The 17,090-nt window shown below is 30.2% G+C and overlaps 2 protein-coding genes across 8 annotated transcripts; both read left to right on the top strand.

Moving 5' to 3' along the window:
* Window positions 1–1,278: 1,278 nt before the first annotated feature.
* LOC106765380 (probable E3 ubiquitin-protein ligase RHB1A) lies at window positions 1,279–4,187 on the top strand. 5 transcript variants are annotated; one of them, XM_014649975.2, is made up of 5 exons: window positions 1,282–1,447; window positions 2,102–2,226; window positions 2,962–3,394; window positions 3,515–3,624; window positions 3,727–4,187. In XM_014649975.2, exons 2-5 carry the CDS (start codon window positions 2,158–2,160, stop codon window positions 3,754–3,756), a joined length of 642 nt encoding a protein of 213 aa, XP_014505461.1. In that variant the 5' UTR covers window positions 1,282–1,447; window positions 2,102–2,157; the 3' UTR covers window positions 3,757–4,187. The 5 variants fall into 5 exon arrangements, with proteins under 5 accessions (XP_014505459.1, XP_014505461.1, XP_014505460.1 ...); XM_014649976.2 differs by having other exon boundaries at window positions 1,284–1,447; window positions 2,965–3,394; XM_014649973.2 differs by having other exon boundaries at window positions 1,279–1,447; window positions 3,515–4,187.
* A 5,533-nt stretch (window positions 4,188–9,720) lies between these two features.
* On the top strand, window positions 9,721–16,325 carry LOC106769588 (AT-rich interactive domain-containing protein 2). 3 transcript variants are annotated; one of them, XM_014655265.2, is made up of 4 exons: window positions 9,721–9,863; window positions 9,926–10,018; window positions 10,148–11,232; window positions 15,031–16,325. In XM_014655265.2, exons 3-4 carry the CDS (start codon window positions 10,264–10,266, stop codon window positions 15,916–15,918), a joined length of 1,857 nt encoding a protein of 618 aa, XP_014510751.1. In that variant the 5' UTR covers window positions 9,721–9,863; window positions 9,926–10,018; window positions 10,148–10,263; the 3' UTR covers window positions 15,919–16,325. The 3 variants fall into 3 exon arrangements, with proteins under 3 accessions (XP_014510751.1, XP_014510750.1, XP_014510752.1); XM_014655266.2 differs by having other exon boundaries at window positions 9,724–9,765; XM_014655264.2 differs by having other exon boundaries at window positions 9,721–10,018.
* Window positions 16,326–17,090: the final 765 nt, after the last annotated feature.

Here is a 17,090-nt window from a genome sequence, read left to right as displayed (position 1 = left end):
TTCGTATAATGTATTATTCACATTAATCAATTATTAAAATTGCATAATTCTACAATCCTGAAAGTTCAAAATAGGCTAAATTACATCTTGACCACCGTATGATGATTTACCTTCACAACTTTTTTGTTTGTTATTATAGTAAGATCAAATTATGTTACATTTTTGTAAAAACTATTATTAAAATAAAATTTAAAGAATCCATTAACAGTATAAAAAGTTTTTATATATAATTTTTTATTGCATGTTCAGTCTAATCCGCTGAATAAAAAATAATATATCTCGTCCTAATTGGACTACTATTAACCCATAATTTTGTTTACAAATATTTTATATACTAACAATGCCTAATCATTAAATTCAAATATAAATGTTAAATATGAGAGATAAAAAAAAAAGTGTAGGATTAAAGAATTTGATTTAAGAAAACAATTTAGACCCAAATATAAATAAATTTTGATTATTTGCTTTTGTTTAATAATATTATTTTATTTTATATTAAGTTCTAAAAAAAGGTTACTTTAAGAAGAATATTATTTTTAAATGGAATTGCTAAAATTAATTACATCAGTTAACTTCTTTAATTAACATTAGTTTTTGAATAGTTGAACTCGGACAAATCTCATACTTATACACGGAAATTAAAATGATTGGACAACTTTTTGTACTATTACTAATTATAAATTAAATTAAAAACAAACAAATCAAATCTAAAGTAATTATATTGGCGCAGTGTGTCTCTTGAATAACTTGTATAATATTATCGTCAAAAGATGAAAATTAATTATAGAAGAATAATCGTCCTTTATTTGACTATTGCCTATCCAATAATTATACGCGTTGATTTAGATATTTAGTTAACTAAGCTTATAAATATTATTTGTTTAAAAGGGAGCTTAATATTAGTCACTTCCCAAATAGAGTTATAAGTTGTATTGGTTTTTAATAATTTCTTAACACATCCAATAATTATACGTAGAATGAGGTTTGGTGGATTCATAATCGGTGTGAAGATTAAAGTAATCATATTTATTAAGTTTGTATTAGCAGGAATAGAAACATACAATATCGGGTGGATGATCCTCATTTTCCATGATGGAGCCACATATTCTTTATTTATCTCATCTTTATCGATAAAGAACCACGGGTCATAAAACGAAAGAAAATCAAATCTAGGCGTTCGATTAGCTGAAAGAAGAGGAAGTGAACGGTTGAGATGCGAGGAGGAATGACGAAAGCTAACGAAGGGGTAAGTGGGGGGAATTTTCAATTTTTCCGTGCAATTCTTTTCTCGTACACGTAAACCTGCTCGGCACTTGCACACACACCAACACATCATCGTGTCAAATACCAACGAAAGCAATCACTCGCGCAGTTTCTTCTTCTTCTTTTTCTTTTTCTTTCCCGTCTTCTGTTGCTGAATTTCGATTTCTCAATTCTCAATCTCAAGGTTTCATTCTCGCTCGCCACTCCAATCTTTCTGCTGATTTCGGACTCATTACTTGTTCATATCCCCTCCTTTTCCGTGCTTTTCAGCTCAGCTATTGGATACTGTGTCGTTTTTAATTTTTGTTTGCTGTAACTAATTTATCGTGTTTTCCCCTTTTCTTTATATTCTGTTGATACTTGATGACTGCTTCAAAATGAATTCGTTGAACTTTCTCCTGAGATTTATCTGTTTATCTGTTTCGCTTTTCTATCAATCTCTGTTTTCAAGTTTCAAATCAATCGCGGCCAGTTCTGATCGTTTTGCTCAGTATTTACTTTCTATTTAAAATTTGGTAATAGGTCTTGATGAATTGGATTGCGTTTCGGAGAGTTAGGTATAATTAGTCTCCTTCGGTGAGGTAGAGTGATTTCCACGCACGATCGTGAATTTGCGATAACCGAATGGATTCCTGACTCTCGTGATTGCTTGCGTGTGTGAATTAGTGAGAAGTCCTGTTCTTATGATAATTAACTATGTGGAGGGATTGTACATGCATATGGTGATGAAGTTGAATTATCCACCCTCTGTGTGTGTGTGTGTGGTTTTAAATGTAGAATCATGGTCTTTATATTAATTAATTATCTGAAGGGGTTTTGCATGTATATGCTTATGAAGGTGAAATGATGCACTCAGTAGCTATAATTACTCTTGGATGCTGGAGATAAGGCGTGATGGGCGGTTGCTGCTGCTGTTGTTCTTCTAAGGAGACTGTGTTGAGCGCTCCTCCTGCCTACTATTATGTCAGTGTGCTTTTCATTATTGAATTTTGTGCTTTTACTTTATTTTATTTTTAGCTTTTGCCTAACTTTGCTTTTCTGAGGAGGTTTGATTTATTGTTGCGGGACATGCATCGATTTCACTGTTTTGTGGTTAGAAAAGTTTCCACTTATATTCAGTGCTTTATTTCTCTTCAACAAAACCGAAAAGGAGGGAAAGACATGGATTTTGTGATAGACAGATTTGGCACGGAAGATGCTTGTAACTTGGTTTGCCACCTACTGAGAGAAGGCTTAAATATGTTCTCAATGAAGTCTATTCGTGTAAGAAAGGAAACTGATATAAGGGAAGTGGATACAGTCTTCCGTTTATTAGAAAGAAAGATATAATTGAGCCTCTAGTGATAGCTGAATGCCATCAGTTTCGTCTTTTGGGGAACTAACTGATATGATGTCACTTTGAGGACCAATTTAGTGTCATAATAACATCTGTAGACTACTGTGATGCGATCATAAAGGAAGGATGAATCATTAAACTTATTAACGCAACGCCTAATTCTTAGAGGACTAAAATGAATATTTGGCTCATGATAAAAAATATCAGATCATATAAGGTGGAGCTTTTTAATGCTTTGTTCAGTGAGATTTTGAAGGCTGTTTCGAGTAACTGAGTTTATGATTGTTTTTCGTTGTTTATTTTCTATGATTGTGATCTCAAAATGTTATAACATTGCTTCATTTTCTGCATTCTCTTCTCAGCAGTATCCAAGAGCACCAGAGGAGCATGTTCCTCTATCATCTCACCAGGGTGCCGCTTCTGCTTTCTCTGGGCGACTCTTGGTTGATACTAATCTAGATACGTCATCTCCTGATACTTATAGGCCTCCTCCTGCTCCTATCCCTTTCAATGTTACGTTTGGTACCACTCAAACTCCACCTGCAGCTCAAGAAATTCGTAGTGACAAGAATAATGCACCCTTGCTTTCTACAGATTCTAGTGCAATTCAAGAACCAGTATCTGGAGAAAATCACGGGACCCCAGTTAAGATGGAAGAGCTGAAGGAATCAGAATGCAAAGTTCAGGCTGATCTAGAGATAGATTCTGCTAAGGGTTCTGAAATTGAACTTGCAAAGTCTGGAAAACCTGTAATTTTAGTAGAAGAGGAGGATACATGCCCAATTTGTTTAGAAGGTGATGTGCTCTTAGCTCCTTTTTTAAAATATTTCTAGGTGATGGTATTAATCAGGTAATTTATTATGTTACAGTTATTATGTTTACTGAGGACTGATGTATATCCTGTTATCCTAGCAGAATATGATGCAGAGAATCCAAAACTCGCAACAAAGTGTGACCATCATTTTCACCTTGCATGCATTCTGGAATGGATGGAAAGAAGTGAAACTTGCCCTGTGTGCGATCAGGTTTCTCCCAATAATTCTCAATTTCTCATCTATCTTCACATCATTTCGAATATGCCCTTATGAATATGATACTTTGAACAATTCTGTCTTTTTCTAATGCAGGATTTGGTTTTCAACCCTCCCATTGAATAATACATGTCAACTTAGGAGTTCAAATATAGTGTGTAGTGTTTGAGAAGCGAGATTACAAAGTCATGACTTTAATATGGTAGCAACCTGAATTGATGGCTGTATTTGGATTGTTTCGTTTTCTTTTCTGGATTATTCCATTTTTTACTCACTGTCCCCTGCGTTGCAGCATACAGGAAATTGAAGGAAATATTCTCTCTTTTATAGTTTTATATGAATTAGCATGTTTCAAAGTGATATCTGGATGTTACATCCGGAAACAGCAGCCAATATGATTTCTCTTGTTGATTGTAAAACTTGTTACATTGTCAAAGAATGGTAGGATGTTCTCTCTCTTTGGTCTTTTATAAAGGTGGGAATACTAGTTATTCGTTTGAGGTGTTACTTCACATTGCATATTTTAGGCTTAAATAAGTTCTTGGTCTTTTTGGATTGTTTTTAATACTCAATCTTTTGTTCAAGTTTTATATATTGCTTCAGTCATTTCTACTCTCAACGTCTATGTTGGTTATTCCATGTATTAGTGTTGAATAACTCTATTACCCCCATTAACATGATACGTGATCCGTGATCATATGATGCAAAATATACTCTCTTTTTTATGATAAAATTATTGAGGGATACAATTCTTTTTTTTAAATTTGTATTAAAATAATTATAAGTTTTAAATAAGTTTTAGGTGAATAATAAATTTGAGTTTTTTCAATCATCTAATACAACTTTTCACTCTTATGTGATATTTTATTTTTCACTCTTATTTAATACAAGTATATAGTAAAATTTTTGCTTTTGTCGAAGGTCTATGAATTCTTCTTTAGTGTGTTGACTTGGTTATAAATGTGCTGACATGATATTGCAGGTGTTGCCAACATGTTGGTCTTACGCAATGAACAGTTATTACATTGACACGGAAAGAAAAAATGATAAGAGCTTTGAACAACAATGAAAAAAATATTGAATACTCAAAAATATAAAATGTTGTAGTGTATTTAATTGAAAAAAATTAAGTTTATTTAAGCCTAAATATAAATAAATATTTAATTTAAGGATTTAAATAAAAAGTTTATAGGATATTCAACAAAAACCAATTATATATTAGGCGAATGAAACTTCTTTTAAATCTATATATGAGAACGTATTCATAGGATTATACATATATAATAGATTGAAAGGACAAAAGAAATCATATTCTTATGATTGAGTTCATTATTTAAGAGAATAATAAGAGGAAAACTACTTTTCTCATTGAACCGAATAATTGAAAGTAGTACTCAATATAATTATATTTTTTGTACGCTTTATAAGTTTATAATTTTGATATAAGAATGTGTTAATATATCCAAGGGTGACATATTAATGACTAGTTTTAGTAATTTTTGAATATATAAAATTCTAGTACTTAAGTCTTGTTATATTATTATAATCTTTTTCTTTATTTTTACTTGTGACGAGGTAAAAAAATTATTCATGTGAACTTTAGAGTTTTATTGGATCAAGTGCAAACCAATAAAGGAAATAATAGTTTATTTTCAATTTTGTGTTTTGTTTGAATAGTGAAATTATGAGTTATAATTACTTAAAATAAGAATAATTGTCGAGTAAATGGTTGCTTTTAATGTATCAAAATACTGTTATTTAGATAAAAAAAAAATAGATTTTAGCTTTTTGCGTTTTTCTAACACTGAATCCAATTGACCTCTATCAACAACAATGGAGAAATTGCACGTATTAAGGAATTAAGATCTTATTACCGATCCAAACATATATTTAGACACTTCCATCCAATTCAAAAATTATTGATAAAGGAAGCTTAAAGATATAACTCCAACACTTGATATTGTTGCAAACTCATTTATAAAATCTCTTATACAACTTAAACATCATGGTCAAACTAGGTGTAAGGGATTAGACATGTGTCTAATTGACTTTAACATTAAGGAAAAATTGATGGTGTAATCTCCTAAGGCAACCCTTTATGATATTTCTTTATATCTTGCTTTTTACTCGTTTTATTAATGAAACATTTCATTTATTATGCGTGTTGATAAAGCTTCTAAAATCTTACCAATTTTAGAAATAGAAAATAAAATATATAAAATTAAACCTCAATAAATGCATAATTATAATTAATAAGATTAATATCAAATTTTTCAAAACATCTTAACACCTCTCAAGCTAGTGAATAAGTGATCTTCATTTTTAGATTGGATATAATTGTTTCAATATTATTGTTGTTCATCTCTTTTGGAAGTATATTACTAGTTATCTCTAAAAATAAATATATTGTGCAAATCAAGTCATTGTCAAGCTTCTTTTTAGTAAAATGTTTATCCACTTCAATATGTTTAATTCAATCACGATGTATGATTATGGGATATGCTGATTGCAAATTTGTTATCACGATATATATTCATAGTTCCATCCCATTTTATCTTCAAGTTTTCCGGTATAATTTTTTAGCCATAATAACTCACATATCTCTTGATTCATTGCTTGAAATTTTGCTTCAGCACTAAACTTGACTACCGTGCTTTGCTTTTACTCTTCCAAGCTATCGAAGCAAAGTGAAATAACCAATATTTGATCTTCTATCAACAATTGATCTTGCATAACTGACGATTTTGTTTCTTCTAAACAAATTTTTCTTTCTTAGTGCCATTTCAAATATCGGATAATTGTAAGGACAACTTGTATATGAGTTTTCTTTACTTGATGCATAACCTAACTTACTAAACTCACAATAAAAGTAATGTCAGGTATAGTATAAGATAAATAAATAAGTCTTCTTTTTTTACATTTGGATCAATTGATGTTCTTACTTGTTTGTAGGTCAATTTATCTATTTCTTACTTGTTTGTAGGTCAATTTACCTATTTCTTTTAGCAAATTAATAATATACTTTTGTTGGATATAGAAATTTCTTTATTGGAGTGAGCAACTTCAATTCTTAGAAAATAATTTAGTTTTTAATTTCAAATTCTCTCACAAACATTAGCTTAATTTTTGTTATTTATGTTTATCATTTTCAATCATGATTATATATATATATATATATATATATATATATATATATATATATAAAGTAATATTTCACTTTTACTCATTATATACATTTTTTAAAATAGAACACCATATATGAAAAATGAAAGCAAAATAATTGAATTTGTATTTTTTTTTAAACTCAATAGGCAAGTGACACTTGGCTCCATGGTACACCCCTATTAAAGATATCTCCTTCAATGGCAAACTTTTTTGAAGGAAAATTTTAAAAAAATCAAAAATGATATTTTATGTGTGACTTTTTTCATATAAAAAAACAATAAATTATAAAATATATATTGATATTAAGAATTAATACTAAAATTTCAATACTTAATTCAATAATTCAATAAATAATAAATATAACTTATTATAATAAATAGTTAGTTTGAGTTAACTATGAAATAATGAATTAAACTGAAATTCTTTAATACATGTTACATGAATCAACATATTTAAATATTCAACTCAATATGTATTTAAATTAATTAATATTTAATCAAATCTAATAAATAATAAATATGACTCATTTAATTCAATATAATAAATAGGTTTAAACTTCTTTTTGATCCTTAAGTTATGAGCGAATGTTCAGATTAATCCCCGCTTTTAAAAATGTAAACCTTTGGTTCATAAGTTATAAAAAATGTATGAAATGAGTCCTTTTTTGACTTGAAATACTGTTTTTGGTTGTTTCTTAACAACTGCTACATCTTTATATTGCTCTGATTTGTTTCTTAATAATAACAGCACTTTAGATTGCTCTTTGTACTTTTATAACTTAGGGACTAAAGATTTACATTTTTAAAAACGGGAACTAAACTGAACATCCGCTTATAACTTAGGGATCAAAAAGAGGCTTAAAGCTAATAAATAAATCTGACCTAACCATACACATAATGAATATGAAACTCTGACTCACATAAAAATTTAAAAAAAAATATTAAATGGTATTTAATGTGTGACTTTTTTTCATATGAAAAGAAAAACAATAAATTATAAAAATATATGTTAATAATAAGAATTAATACTAAAATTTCAATACTCAATTCAATAATTCAATAAGTAATAAATCTAAATCATTATAATAAATACTTATATGACTCAATCAAATAAATAATGAATTATACATGAATCAAACACATTTAAATATTCAACTCAATAAATATTTGAATTAATTAATATTTAATTAAATGTAATAAATAATGAATCTAACTCATTTAATTCAATATAATAAATAATAAGTCTGACTCAACCATACAAATAATTAGTCAGACTGTGACTCTGACTCAACCATACAAATAATGAGTCAGACTGTGACTGTGATTCAACCATACAAATAATGAGTCAGACTGAGATTACATAAAAATAATAAATAAAACTTAAATGTTATGTGTGACTTTTTTTTATATGAAAAAAAAACAATAAATTATAAAATATATGTTGATATTAAGAATCCATGCTAGAGTTTAAATACTCAATTCATGACTCAATAAGTAAGGAATCTGATTTATTATAATAAATACTTAGTTTGACTCAACTAAACAAATAGTATTTTATGTGTGATTTTTTTTCATATGAAATAAAAACAATAAATTATAAAATATATGTTGATAATAAGAATTAATACTAGAATTTCAATACTCAATTCAATAACTCAATAAGTAATAAATTTGACTTATTATAATATATAGTTAGTTTGAGTTAACCAAACAAATAATGAATTAAACTGAGATTCTTTGATACATGTAACATGAATCAAACAACTTTAAATATTCAACTCAATATGTATTTAAATTAATTAATATTTAATCAAATATAATAAATAATGAATATGACTCATTTTATTCAATATAATAAATAATAAATCTGACTAAACCATACAAATAATGAGTCTGAAACTCACATAAAATTTTTTAAAAAATTCTTAAATGGTATTTTATGTGTGACTTTTTTTCATATGAAAAAAAATTTATAAAAATATATGTTGATATTAAGAATTAACACTAAAATTTCAATACTCAATTCAATAATTTAATAAGTAATAAATATGACTGATTATAATAAATACTTAGTATGACTCAACTAAACAAATAATGAATTATACAAAACATGAATCAAACACATTTAAATATTGAACTCAATAAGTATTTGAATTAATTAATATTTAATTAAATATAATAAATAATGAATCTGACTCATTTAATTCAATATAATAAATAATAAGTCTGACTCAACCATACAAATAATTAGTCAGACTGAGACTCTAACTCAACCATACAAATAATGAGTCTGAGACTGCATAAAAATTCAAAAAAATATTAAATGGTATTTTATGTGTGACTTTTTTTCATATGAAAAAAAAAACAATAAATTATAAAATATATGTTGATATTAAGAATTAATACTAGAATTTCAATACTCAATCAATAACTTAATAAGTAATGAATATGAATTATTATAATAAATACTCAACCAAACAAATAATGAATTATAACGAGGTTCTCTTAAACAAATAATGAATTATACTGAAACTCTTTTATACACACAATGTGAATCAAACACATTTAAATATTCAATTCAATATATGTTTAAATTAATTAATATTTAATCAAATCTAATAAGTAATTAAACTGATTCATTTAATAAATAATAAATCTGACTCAATCATACAAATAAGTGAGACGAAAAATGTAACTTACGTAAAAATAATTCAATCTATCTAAATATTCAATTTAACATATGTTTAAATTAATAAATATTTATCAAAACTTACTCGACTTTGGTATAATTTTAGTGGGCTGGGCTCAAATAAGCCCAGCCCACACAAAATTTACAAACCCAAATTCAGAAACCCTAGATATATTAATGTTAAACAAAATTCCCAAACCCTACATATATTAATGTTAGCATTTGTGATAGATGTGTTATTTTATATATACAAGTTTCTCCAAGATTTCAAAGAGGAGGAAGGTAAGGCAAACACTGTGAGATAAGAGGGGCCTTTTATTTCTCTAATTTGCCCCTTGGTCATTGTAATCAGCTTCTCAAAGCTCTGTCCTTCTTCTATGGTGGGTTTCTTCTGCAGCTTCTCCAGTTTTTTTTACCACTGATCAATGCTCCATATTCTCAGGTTTCAGGTTTCATCTTTGATCTTGTCTCTCTCCTTTGCCTTTCATATTATTATAGTATGCCCTCAACAGCCAGCCAAAGACTTAATCACCAGGTGAATCTGTCAACCAGAAATGGTTACACCCATTCTCATCTTTTTCCTGATTTTGTGCATCCAGATCAACTTATAACCAGTTTCTGTAATTGCTCTCTCTTAACAAGCTTATACTTATGTTAATTGTAGTCTGGTTGTGTGATCAAAGCTTAGAAGATGGCAACCTAGGATCGTTTTTGTGTATTTTCCATACCTTTGATTGTTAGCCTTGAGATATCAAGCATTGAAGTAGGGAATCGAAGTTCATGGAAGAATGGTCAACATTCTCAAATGGGCCTTCTTTAGATACCCTTGGAGTTGAAACAGCTGGTGAATTTCCTGGAAATGGTTGTTGTCCTGGAGATGGCCATGTTGATAATGGTGCTCCTCATGGTAAACTTACACAAAAATGCCTGTTCTATCAACTTTACCCTCTTTATCTGAAGGATAATTGTTCCCAAGCTGGTGCTCGGCCTTTGCTGGTTTTGGTTGATGGACAACAGCTCGATTTGTATAAACTCTTCTCCCTTGTGAAGGAAAGGGGTGGATGTGCTGAGGTGTCGAAAAATGGATTGTGGGGTTCTGTGGCCAAGGGATTGGGTTTGAACCTTGAAGTTTACTCGCCGGTGAAATTAGTGTACCATAAGTATCTGAATGATTTTGAAAGGTGGCTGAAGAAGATTTTTGAAGAGAAGATTTTAAAAAATGGGAATCATGGGTGTGATTGGGGTTTGGAGTGGTTGCCATTGGATATAGAGAAAGAGTTCAGAGGCCTGTTATGTCTAAATCCAAAGAACAAAGCCGATGATGAACTTTTCAAGTCAAAATCAAATAAAAAAAAGAAAAACACTGATTTGGTTAACCACAAGAATGGTAATAATCTATTGGACACCAAAGATAAAAATAATGAATCTGAGGATGTCCAACACATTGAAGGTGACAAAAATGAAAAATCCAGTAATGGAATTAAGGACAATCATGCAACCTTGGGTGCAGAATGTGCTGACAAGGAATGTAACCTTCTCAAACGCAAGCGGGATGCATTCTCCGGCATGCTAAACTGGATGAAGGATATTGCAAAACATCCCCTTGATCCTTTAACTCGACCAATACCGAAACCATCAAAGTGGAAGGAGTGTAAAGGCCGTGGCTTTTTTGGTCAATTTCTGAAGGCAAGAGAGGTTCTGTCACTGAGAAATCATGAAGAACCAAACAGTGGATTGTCTTCTTTGCAGGTACAAACTTCAATGCTCAATATTAGCTTATCCATAGAATTTTGCTTGTCATTTCATATCCTGAAGCATATCAGCCTCTTTTGCTTGAATGTATGATTATCATTTTATTTCATCTGTTAGGCATTGCAGCATGCTTAGTTCTTCCTAGGTAATAATTATTTGATCTCATTGCATTAGTTTGTTTCCTATATTAACTGTGCATACCTACCAAATCTTAGCTTGCAAGTCAAGTTGCATAAACTCCTAGTGCCTTTACAAACTCGACTCACAACCTCATTAGAGTTGATCTAGTCATATTGATAATTTTAGAAAATCTGTAAATGATGTATATGCATGAACTAAATACTTCTGATAACTGTTATCAGAATCTTGTGATTCACAAATCAAATTTTACAATTAGATACATTTTGGCTATCTATCTATTTGTATCTCAAGACAGATCTTAATTGACTTTGTATCTTACAAAACATGAACGAATATATGTAATTTCGTATCACCGATATGATTCACACAATTCAACTATTTTTATGCTTTTACTTTTTCATCAATTCTTATGAAAAGAAATAAACAGGCATGTGAGCTGAAATTTTTAAATGCTTAACTTTTTTTCAGTTTTAATCAAGTAGTTAGAAAAAGATTGTGTTATGAAGTTTCCATAATGAACTTCAATTGCGTTATTGAGTTTGCTCCAAAGAGAGTAACTTTAGCATTATGGTAAGCATGCTTTCATGTGATCCAGTGATCATGGTTTCAGATCATGACATAGATCTTTTTTCTCATATGGTTGCATACACCAGCCACTTTTCAATCCTTACAATGCTGTGAACCATGTGCTATAAGAACTTGCCATTAATGATGTGGAAGTTGATTTCACACATTACCCATATCCACAACTTTGAATCAAATCTGTTTCACAAGCTTAGTTTTCCATATGCGAGCTTACTTTTAATCAAGTATAAATGGGTAAATCTATATTATTTTTTAACCCATTTAACTTTACAGACACTAATGCTGTTAAATGGTGGCACCATGACAGCCATGGAGGAATGATATGCTGGATTTTTTGCCAACTTCCATAGGCGGTTTCTTACATACAGAGTTCACATTACAATAAAAGGGATATTTTCTTAATAAATTACAAATAATGAAGAAAGAAGGCTGGGTTGATCATTTACCTTGTATATAGATGGCATTTTGAATTTCTTGATCAAAGTTTGTTCCTTCTGACTATTTTACTTTTGTGAACCTCTAACTCTGAATGTGCCTATTGTTTTATGCGTTAATACTTGCTATGTTTTATCTACTGGTACCATTCTTTTGGTTAATGGATGTTAGGTTGCAGCCTTCAAATCTGTTTATTTCTTGTATGATGCTGATTTTAGTTTGTTGATGGGTTATTTTGTTTAAATGTTTAATAACTTACAGACAGGTTGTAAGCTATTGATACTTTGATGGTTTGGTTAAATTACTAGTTACAGTCTACTGTTAAATAAACTGGTTATAGATGTATAGCAGGCGTTATGAAATGTCATACCTATCTCATATACAATCATTCCATATTTTGTCCTTTTTTACGTGGCTTGTGGTCTCATGAAATGTTCATCATAATAAACTCAGTTATGTTTCTTTCATTTTTTTTTCCTCTTGTTATCCCTTTAAAGTGTGCCATTCAGTACCATAGAATGTAACTTGTCATATAGTAGTACAATAATATTTCTTTTTGAGCTTGGTAGGTACTTTGCAGTCAAAAGTAAGTTTCAAAGCCTTTTTTCATTTGAACCACGCAGTTTGTACCCTATGTGTGACAACTTTTATTAATTTTTCATCATCATTTTATAATATCGATTCTATATAATCTAACCTGAAAGAAGAAACCCTTAGATTCCAATGTCTATCTCCAAAGCTCGTGTTTAGAGTAAACCTCTTCCCTTGATTCCTTAGCCAAAACTTCATTTTCAAAAAACATGCATTTAGATTTAACCTTTTTGTGCATCCCGAGAAAGCACATTCAATACTAGATTAAACGTACAAGGACTCAAGGTTGAATCATGATATGAATCTATCCTCATCAGGAAGTCATTAGTGGCTTTAAGAGTGCCCCATTAGAAGTTACCCTATCCAATGTATGTCTTGAATAATTCATAGTCAGTAAGTAAACACCTTTCTTTCCCAAAACCTTCTCCAGTACGTCTCTTGACACCTTGATGTATACCTTTTCCAAGTTAACAAATACTGTATGTAATGTGTCTTTATTTGCTTCGGTATATTGCCATCCATCTTGAAGAAGATGAATAGCTTCTATAGTAGGCCATCATAGTGGGTCCTGGTGGTTCTCTAAGTAAGGAGCTGGTTCTTCTCAGAATTGGATACTAAGTTTCTGTTCTTCTAATTTCTATCTTCGTCTTGAAAGAAGCCCAGCTTCAAGTCCATCTCGATCATAAATTGTACTGAGGATTTTCCTCTGATTTCCTTGTTCTCAATACAAATACTTCTATTTTCTTTATTTTTGTTGTGGGTTTCTATCAATGACTCTTTAAGTTTTATCCCTTTATGGTAAACACAGCTCTGAATATCTCCTTTGTTCTTATATATAGGAAAGAAAGTCCTCCTCCTCCACTCATCTAACATTTTCTTTGATCTCAAAATCTCGCTCAAGTCAATGATATTATGCTGTCCTTGTTAACTATTTTTCTGCTCCATTTTATTATTATTACTATTTTTCTTTTCTTTAACTATTCTTTTTAGCATTTATACTTCTTTTTAGTTATTATTTTTTAGTATTATACTGCCACCCTTTTCAATTCTGTTTCCTTGGTTATACTTAATTATTTTAGGGTTAAACATGTTTTTAGTCCCTATACTTTGGGGCGATTTTGGTTTTAGTCCGTCTTTCAAATTATAGTACAATTTAGTCCTTCAACTTTAGAAAATTCTGGTTTTAGTCCTTTTTACTCAATTTTTTAAACTTTATTTGCTGTTTCAAGCACGTTACATTATAACATTTGGATTGTTTACACTGTTTGACACATTTTTGCTCCAATGTTAATTGAGAAACGTGTTTGAAACAGTAAATAAAGTTAAAAAAATTTGGTAAAAAGGACTAAAACCAGAGTTTTCTAAAGTTGAAGGACTAAATTGTACTATAGTTTGAAAGAGGGACTAAAACCAAAATCGCTCCAAAGTATAGGGACTAAAAACATATTTAACCCATTATTTTATTTATGTTTCTATTTTTAATTATTCTCTATTCTGTTTATTTCTGGTTTTGAACTCTGTTTTCTTTGATTACCCTTTATTCTGTTGATTCTGTATTCCTTTTTTACTTTTTCTTTGGTTTAATATTTAATTATCGTTTTTACTATTTGTACTACAACGTAATTTTTTTTTAATTATTTTGTACTTCTTTTCTCTCCCCGTTTGAATAGACTTTTCTACAGCGGTGGACGTATGCACTTATATATTATCTTTATTTTGTCTGCCATGGCTTTTGCTATAAGGTTGCGCCACACCCCCATCTTTTCATCTATATACACGATTTATATACGACATAATGGCAATTGATCCATGTGACTGACATTTCCCAGTGAGACCCATATGCACAAGATCAAACTGTATCTAATTCTTATAATTTCTCATAACATCGATCTTAAACTCTTCAAGCAATCACTCTAATTTATATTACTTAGGTATTAAATTAGTAACACATGCTTCTGCTAGAAGACAAGAACTTAGTGAGAAATTCCTTTTCATGCTATGTGGAAATAGTATGTTCAATTTATGGAATTATATGTTTTGCAGAAGCAGAAGATACATCCTGCCATGTTCGAGGATCATGTTGCCCTTGATCGCCATGCTACAGGAAAATCGAGATGCAGTGGAAGGCTGCCTTCGTCTGTTAAATCTCGGTCATGCTCTTGCTGCAATCCATGTTCTCACAATGGAAATACATTGGCAGGTTCACATAATAAGGTGGAAGAAAATTGTCCTCATGAGAAAACAACTGAAACTATAGATGTATTGACTGCAAAGGCAATGGATGAATCATCAGGGGACGAGTCTATTGAAAAGCAAGTATCTGTTGGTCCTCGTTTTCAAGCTGAAATCCCTGAATGGACTGGTGTAGCTTCCGATAGTGACTCTAAATGGCTGGGAACACGAGTATGGTCTTTGAAACATGGCACAGAACCTGCTACTGAAACAGATATTGGAAGGGGAAGACAAGAGAAGTGTAGCTGCGAACGTCAAGGTTCTGTGTCGTGTGTTAGATTACATATAGCTGAAAATAGGATGAAATTGAAGCTTGAATTAGGCTCTGAATTTTACCATTGGGGATTTGATCGAATGGGTGAAGAAGTTTCACTTCAATGGACAACTATAGAAGAAAAGAGATTTAAGGATATCATGAGATCAAATGTTCCCTCTAAAATTAAATATTTTTGGAACAATGGATTCAAATACTTTCCAAACAAGACAAGAAGACACTTGGTGAGCTATTACTTCAATGTGTTTATCATTCAACTAAGAACCTATCAGAACCGGGTGACCCCAGAGAATATTGATAGCGATGATGAAGTAGAGTTTGGCTATTTGAGCAAAGGTTTTGGAATGGAAGCTGTCGAGGGTCTTGTTGATGATGATGATTTCGTGGAGTGTTCTCTGAGCGAGCAGTACATTAATTTTGATTAGACAAGATTAGTGTAAATTTGATGATTGGATCTGAGCCACTTTGTGCTCGAGAAATTTTTTTCCTGAGTCAGACTTGTATAAGACAAACTTGTATAAAACTCTTCCTCCATGATCGCTGGTGAATGCATTTCTCATACTAGCAACTTTTTTGTACACTGTAGGGAGGTAGATAGAGAAAAGAACCAGGTTGTGGAGTTTTTAGTTTTGGAAGTTGGAAGCTAATATGGACATGTGCTCGAGTCATTTCTACTCATACGAAGAACTTGCTGAGACTGATATTAATCTTGTTGGAGATGATTGTATTTGTTGGTTGAAATACCAGTTTAACATGATGCTTCTTGGAGTCTGCACTGTTAATGCTGTAAACTCAGTTTTGTTTAGCCAGAGCTAGTGTTTTCAATGTTATATTTCTCGCCATTATTTTGTAAATTGAAATTATAAATTTTATTTGAGACATTTTTTTTCGAATGAAACAACCTTTTGTTTGAAGTATGGGTGAATTTGAATTTATTTTTCTCTAATTTCCCTTATAATTTACACAAAATGTTAGAGAACTAAGGGAACTGTTTCTTTCCTTTTTTTCCCTCAGGACTAAACATAGGTGGGAACATGATTTTGTGTTTGATTGCTTTTGGCTATTGATTGTGCATTTTTTGTTTGTATTTCGGTTGTCTTGTTTCCTTGTTTTGTTGTCTGGTTAGAACAAGTCTATTTTTTTTCAAAAGAATAGAACTACTTCCATAATGTCTTTCTCCTTCTTTTATGGATTAGACAAAATCATGTTTTTCGCCTTCTGTTAAATAATTATTCTTATGAACTACAATTTACATTTTTAGTATGAAATGAAATTTGTCTCAATTCATACTATTATTAGTCCTAACAAATATTGAATTGATGTTTTCTCTGATTGTAATAAAAAAAAATAAAAATTAAAAGTGTATCAAAAATATTAGTTAAAATTTTAAATTATACAAATACATATAATTAAGTTTTTTATTTAAAAGGTAAATTAAAAAAGAATTACAGTGCAATTACAATTGATGTTCTTGCTGATTACAAATAAATTGTAGTGATCATTATTACTTTTATTATTGGATGAAAGTGTAATAAAATATTAAATCCATTAAAATAAAAATAAAAAGTAAATGATAGGGGTAAAATAAATATTAATT

This window comes from Vigna radiata, chromosome 7, assembly GCF_000741045.1.
Source record: "Vigna radiata var. radiata cultivar VC1973A chromosome 7, Vradiata_ver6, whole genome shotgun sequence".
NCBI lineage: Eukaryota > Viridiplantae > Streptophyta > Magnoliopsida > Fabales > Fabaceae > Vigna > Vigna radiata.
The sequence above is the reverse complement of the archived record's forward strand: the minus strand, read 5'-3'. Positions and strand labels throughout refer to the sequence as shown.

Excerpts from the sequence above, each read along its gene's own strand:
- LOC106765380 (XM_014649973.2), top strand. The coding sequence starts at position 2,158 with ATGGGCGGTTGCTGCTGCTGTTGTTCTTCTAAGGAGACTGTGTTGAGC. Across the intron at positions 2,227-2,961 it reads CTCCTCCTGCCTACTATTAT|CAGTATCCAAGAGCACCAGA; the intron begins GTCAGTGTGCTT and ends TTCTCTTCTCAG. Across the intron at positions 3,395-3,514 it reads ATGCCCAATTTGTTTAGAAG|AATATGATGCAGAGAATCCA; the intron begins GTGATGTGCTCT and ends TTATCCTAGCAG.
- LOC106769588 (XM_014655265.2), top strand. The coding sequence starts at position 10,264 with ATGGAAGAATGGTCAACATTCTCAAATGGGCCTTCTTTAGATACCCTT. Across the intron at positions 11,233-15,030 it reads GTGGATTGTCTTCTTTGCAG|AAGCAGAAGATACATCCTGC; the intron begins GTACAAACTTCA and ends TATGTTTTGCAG.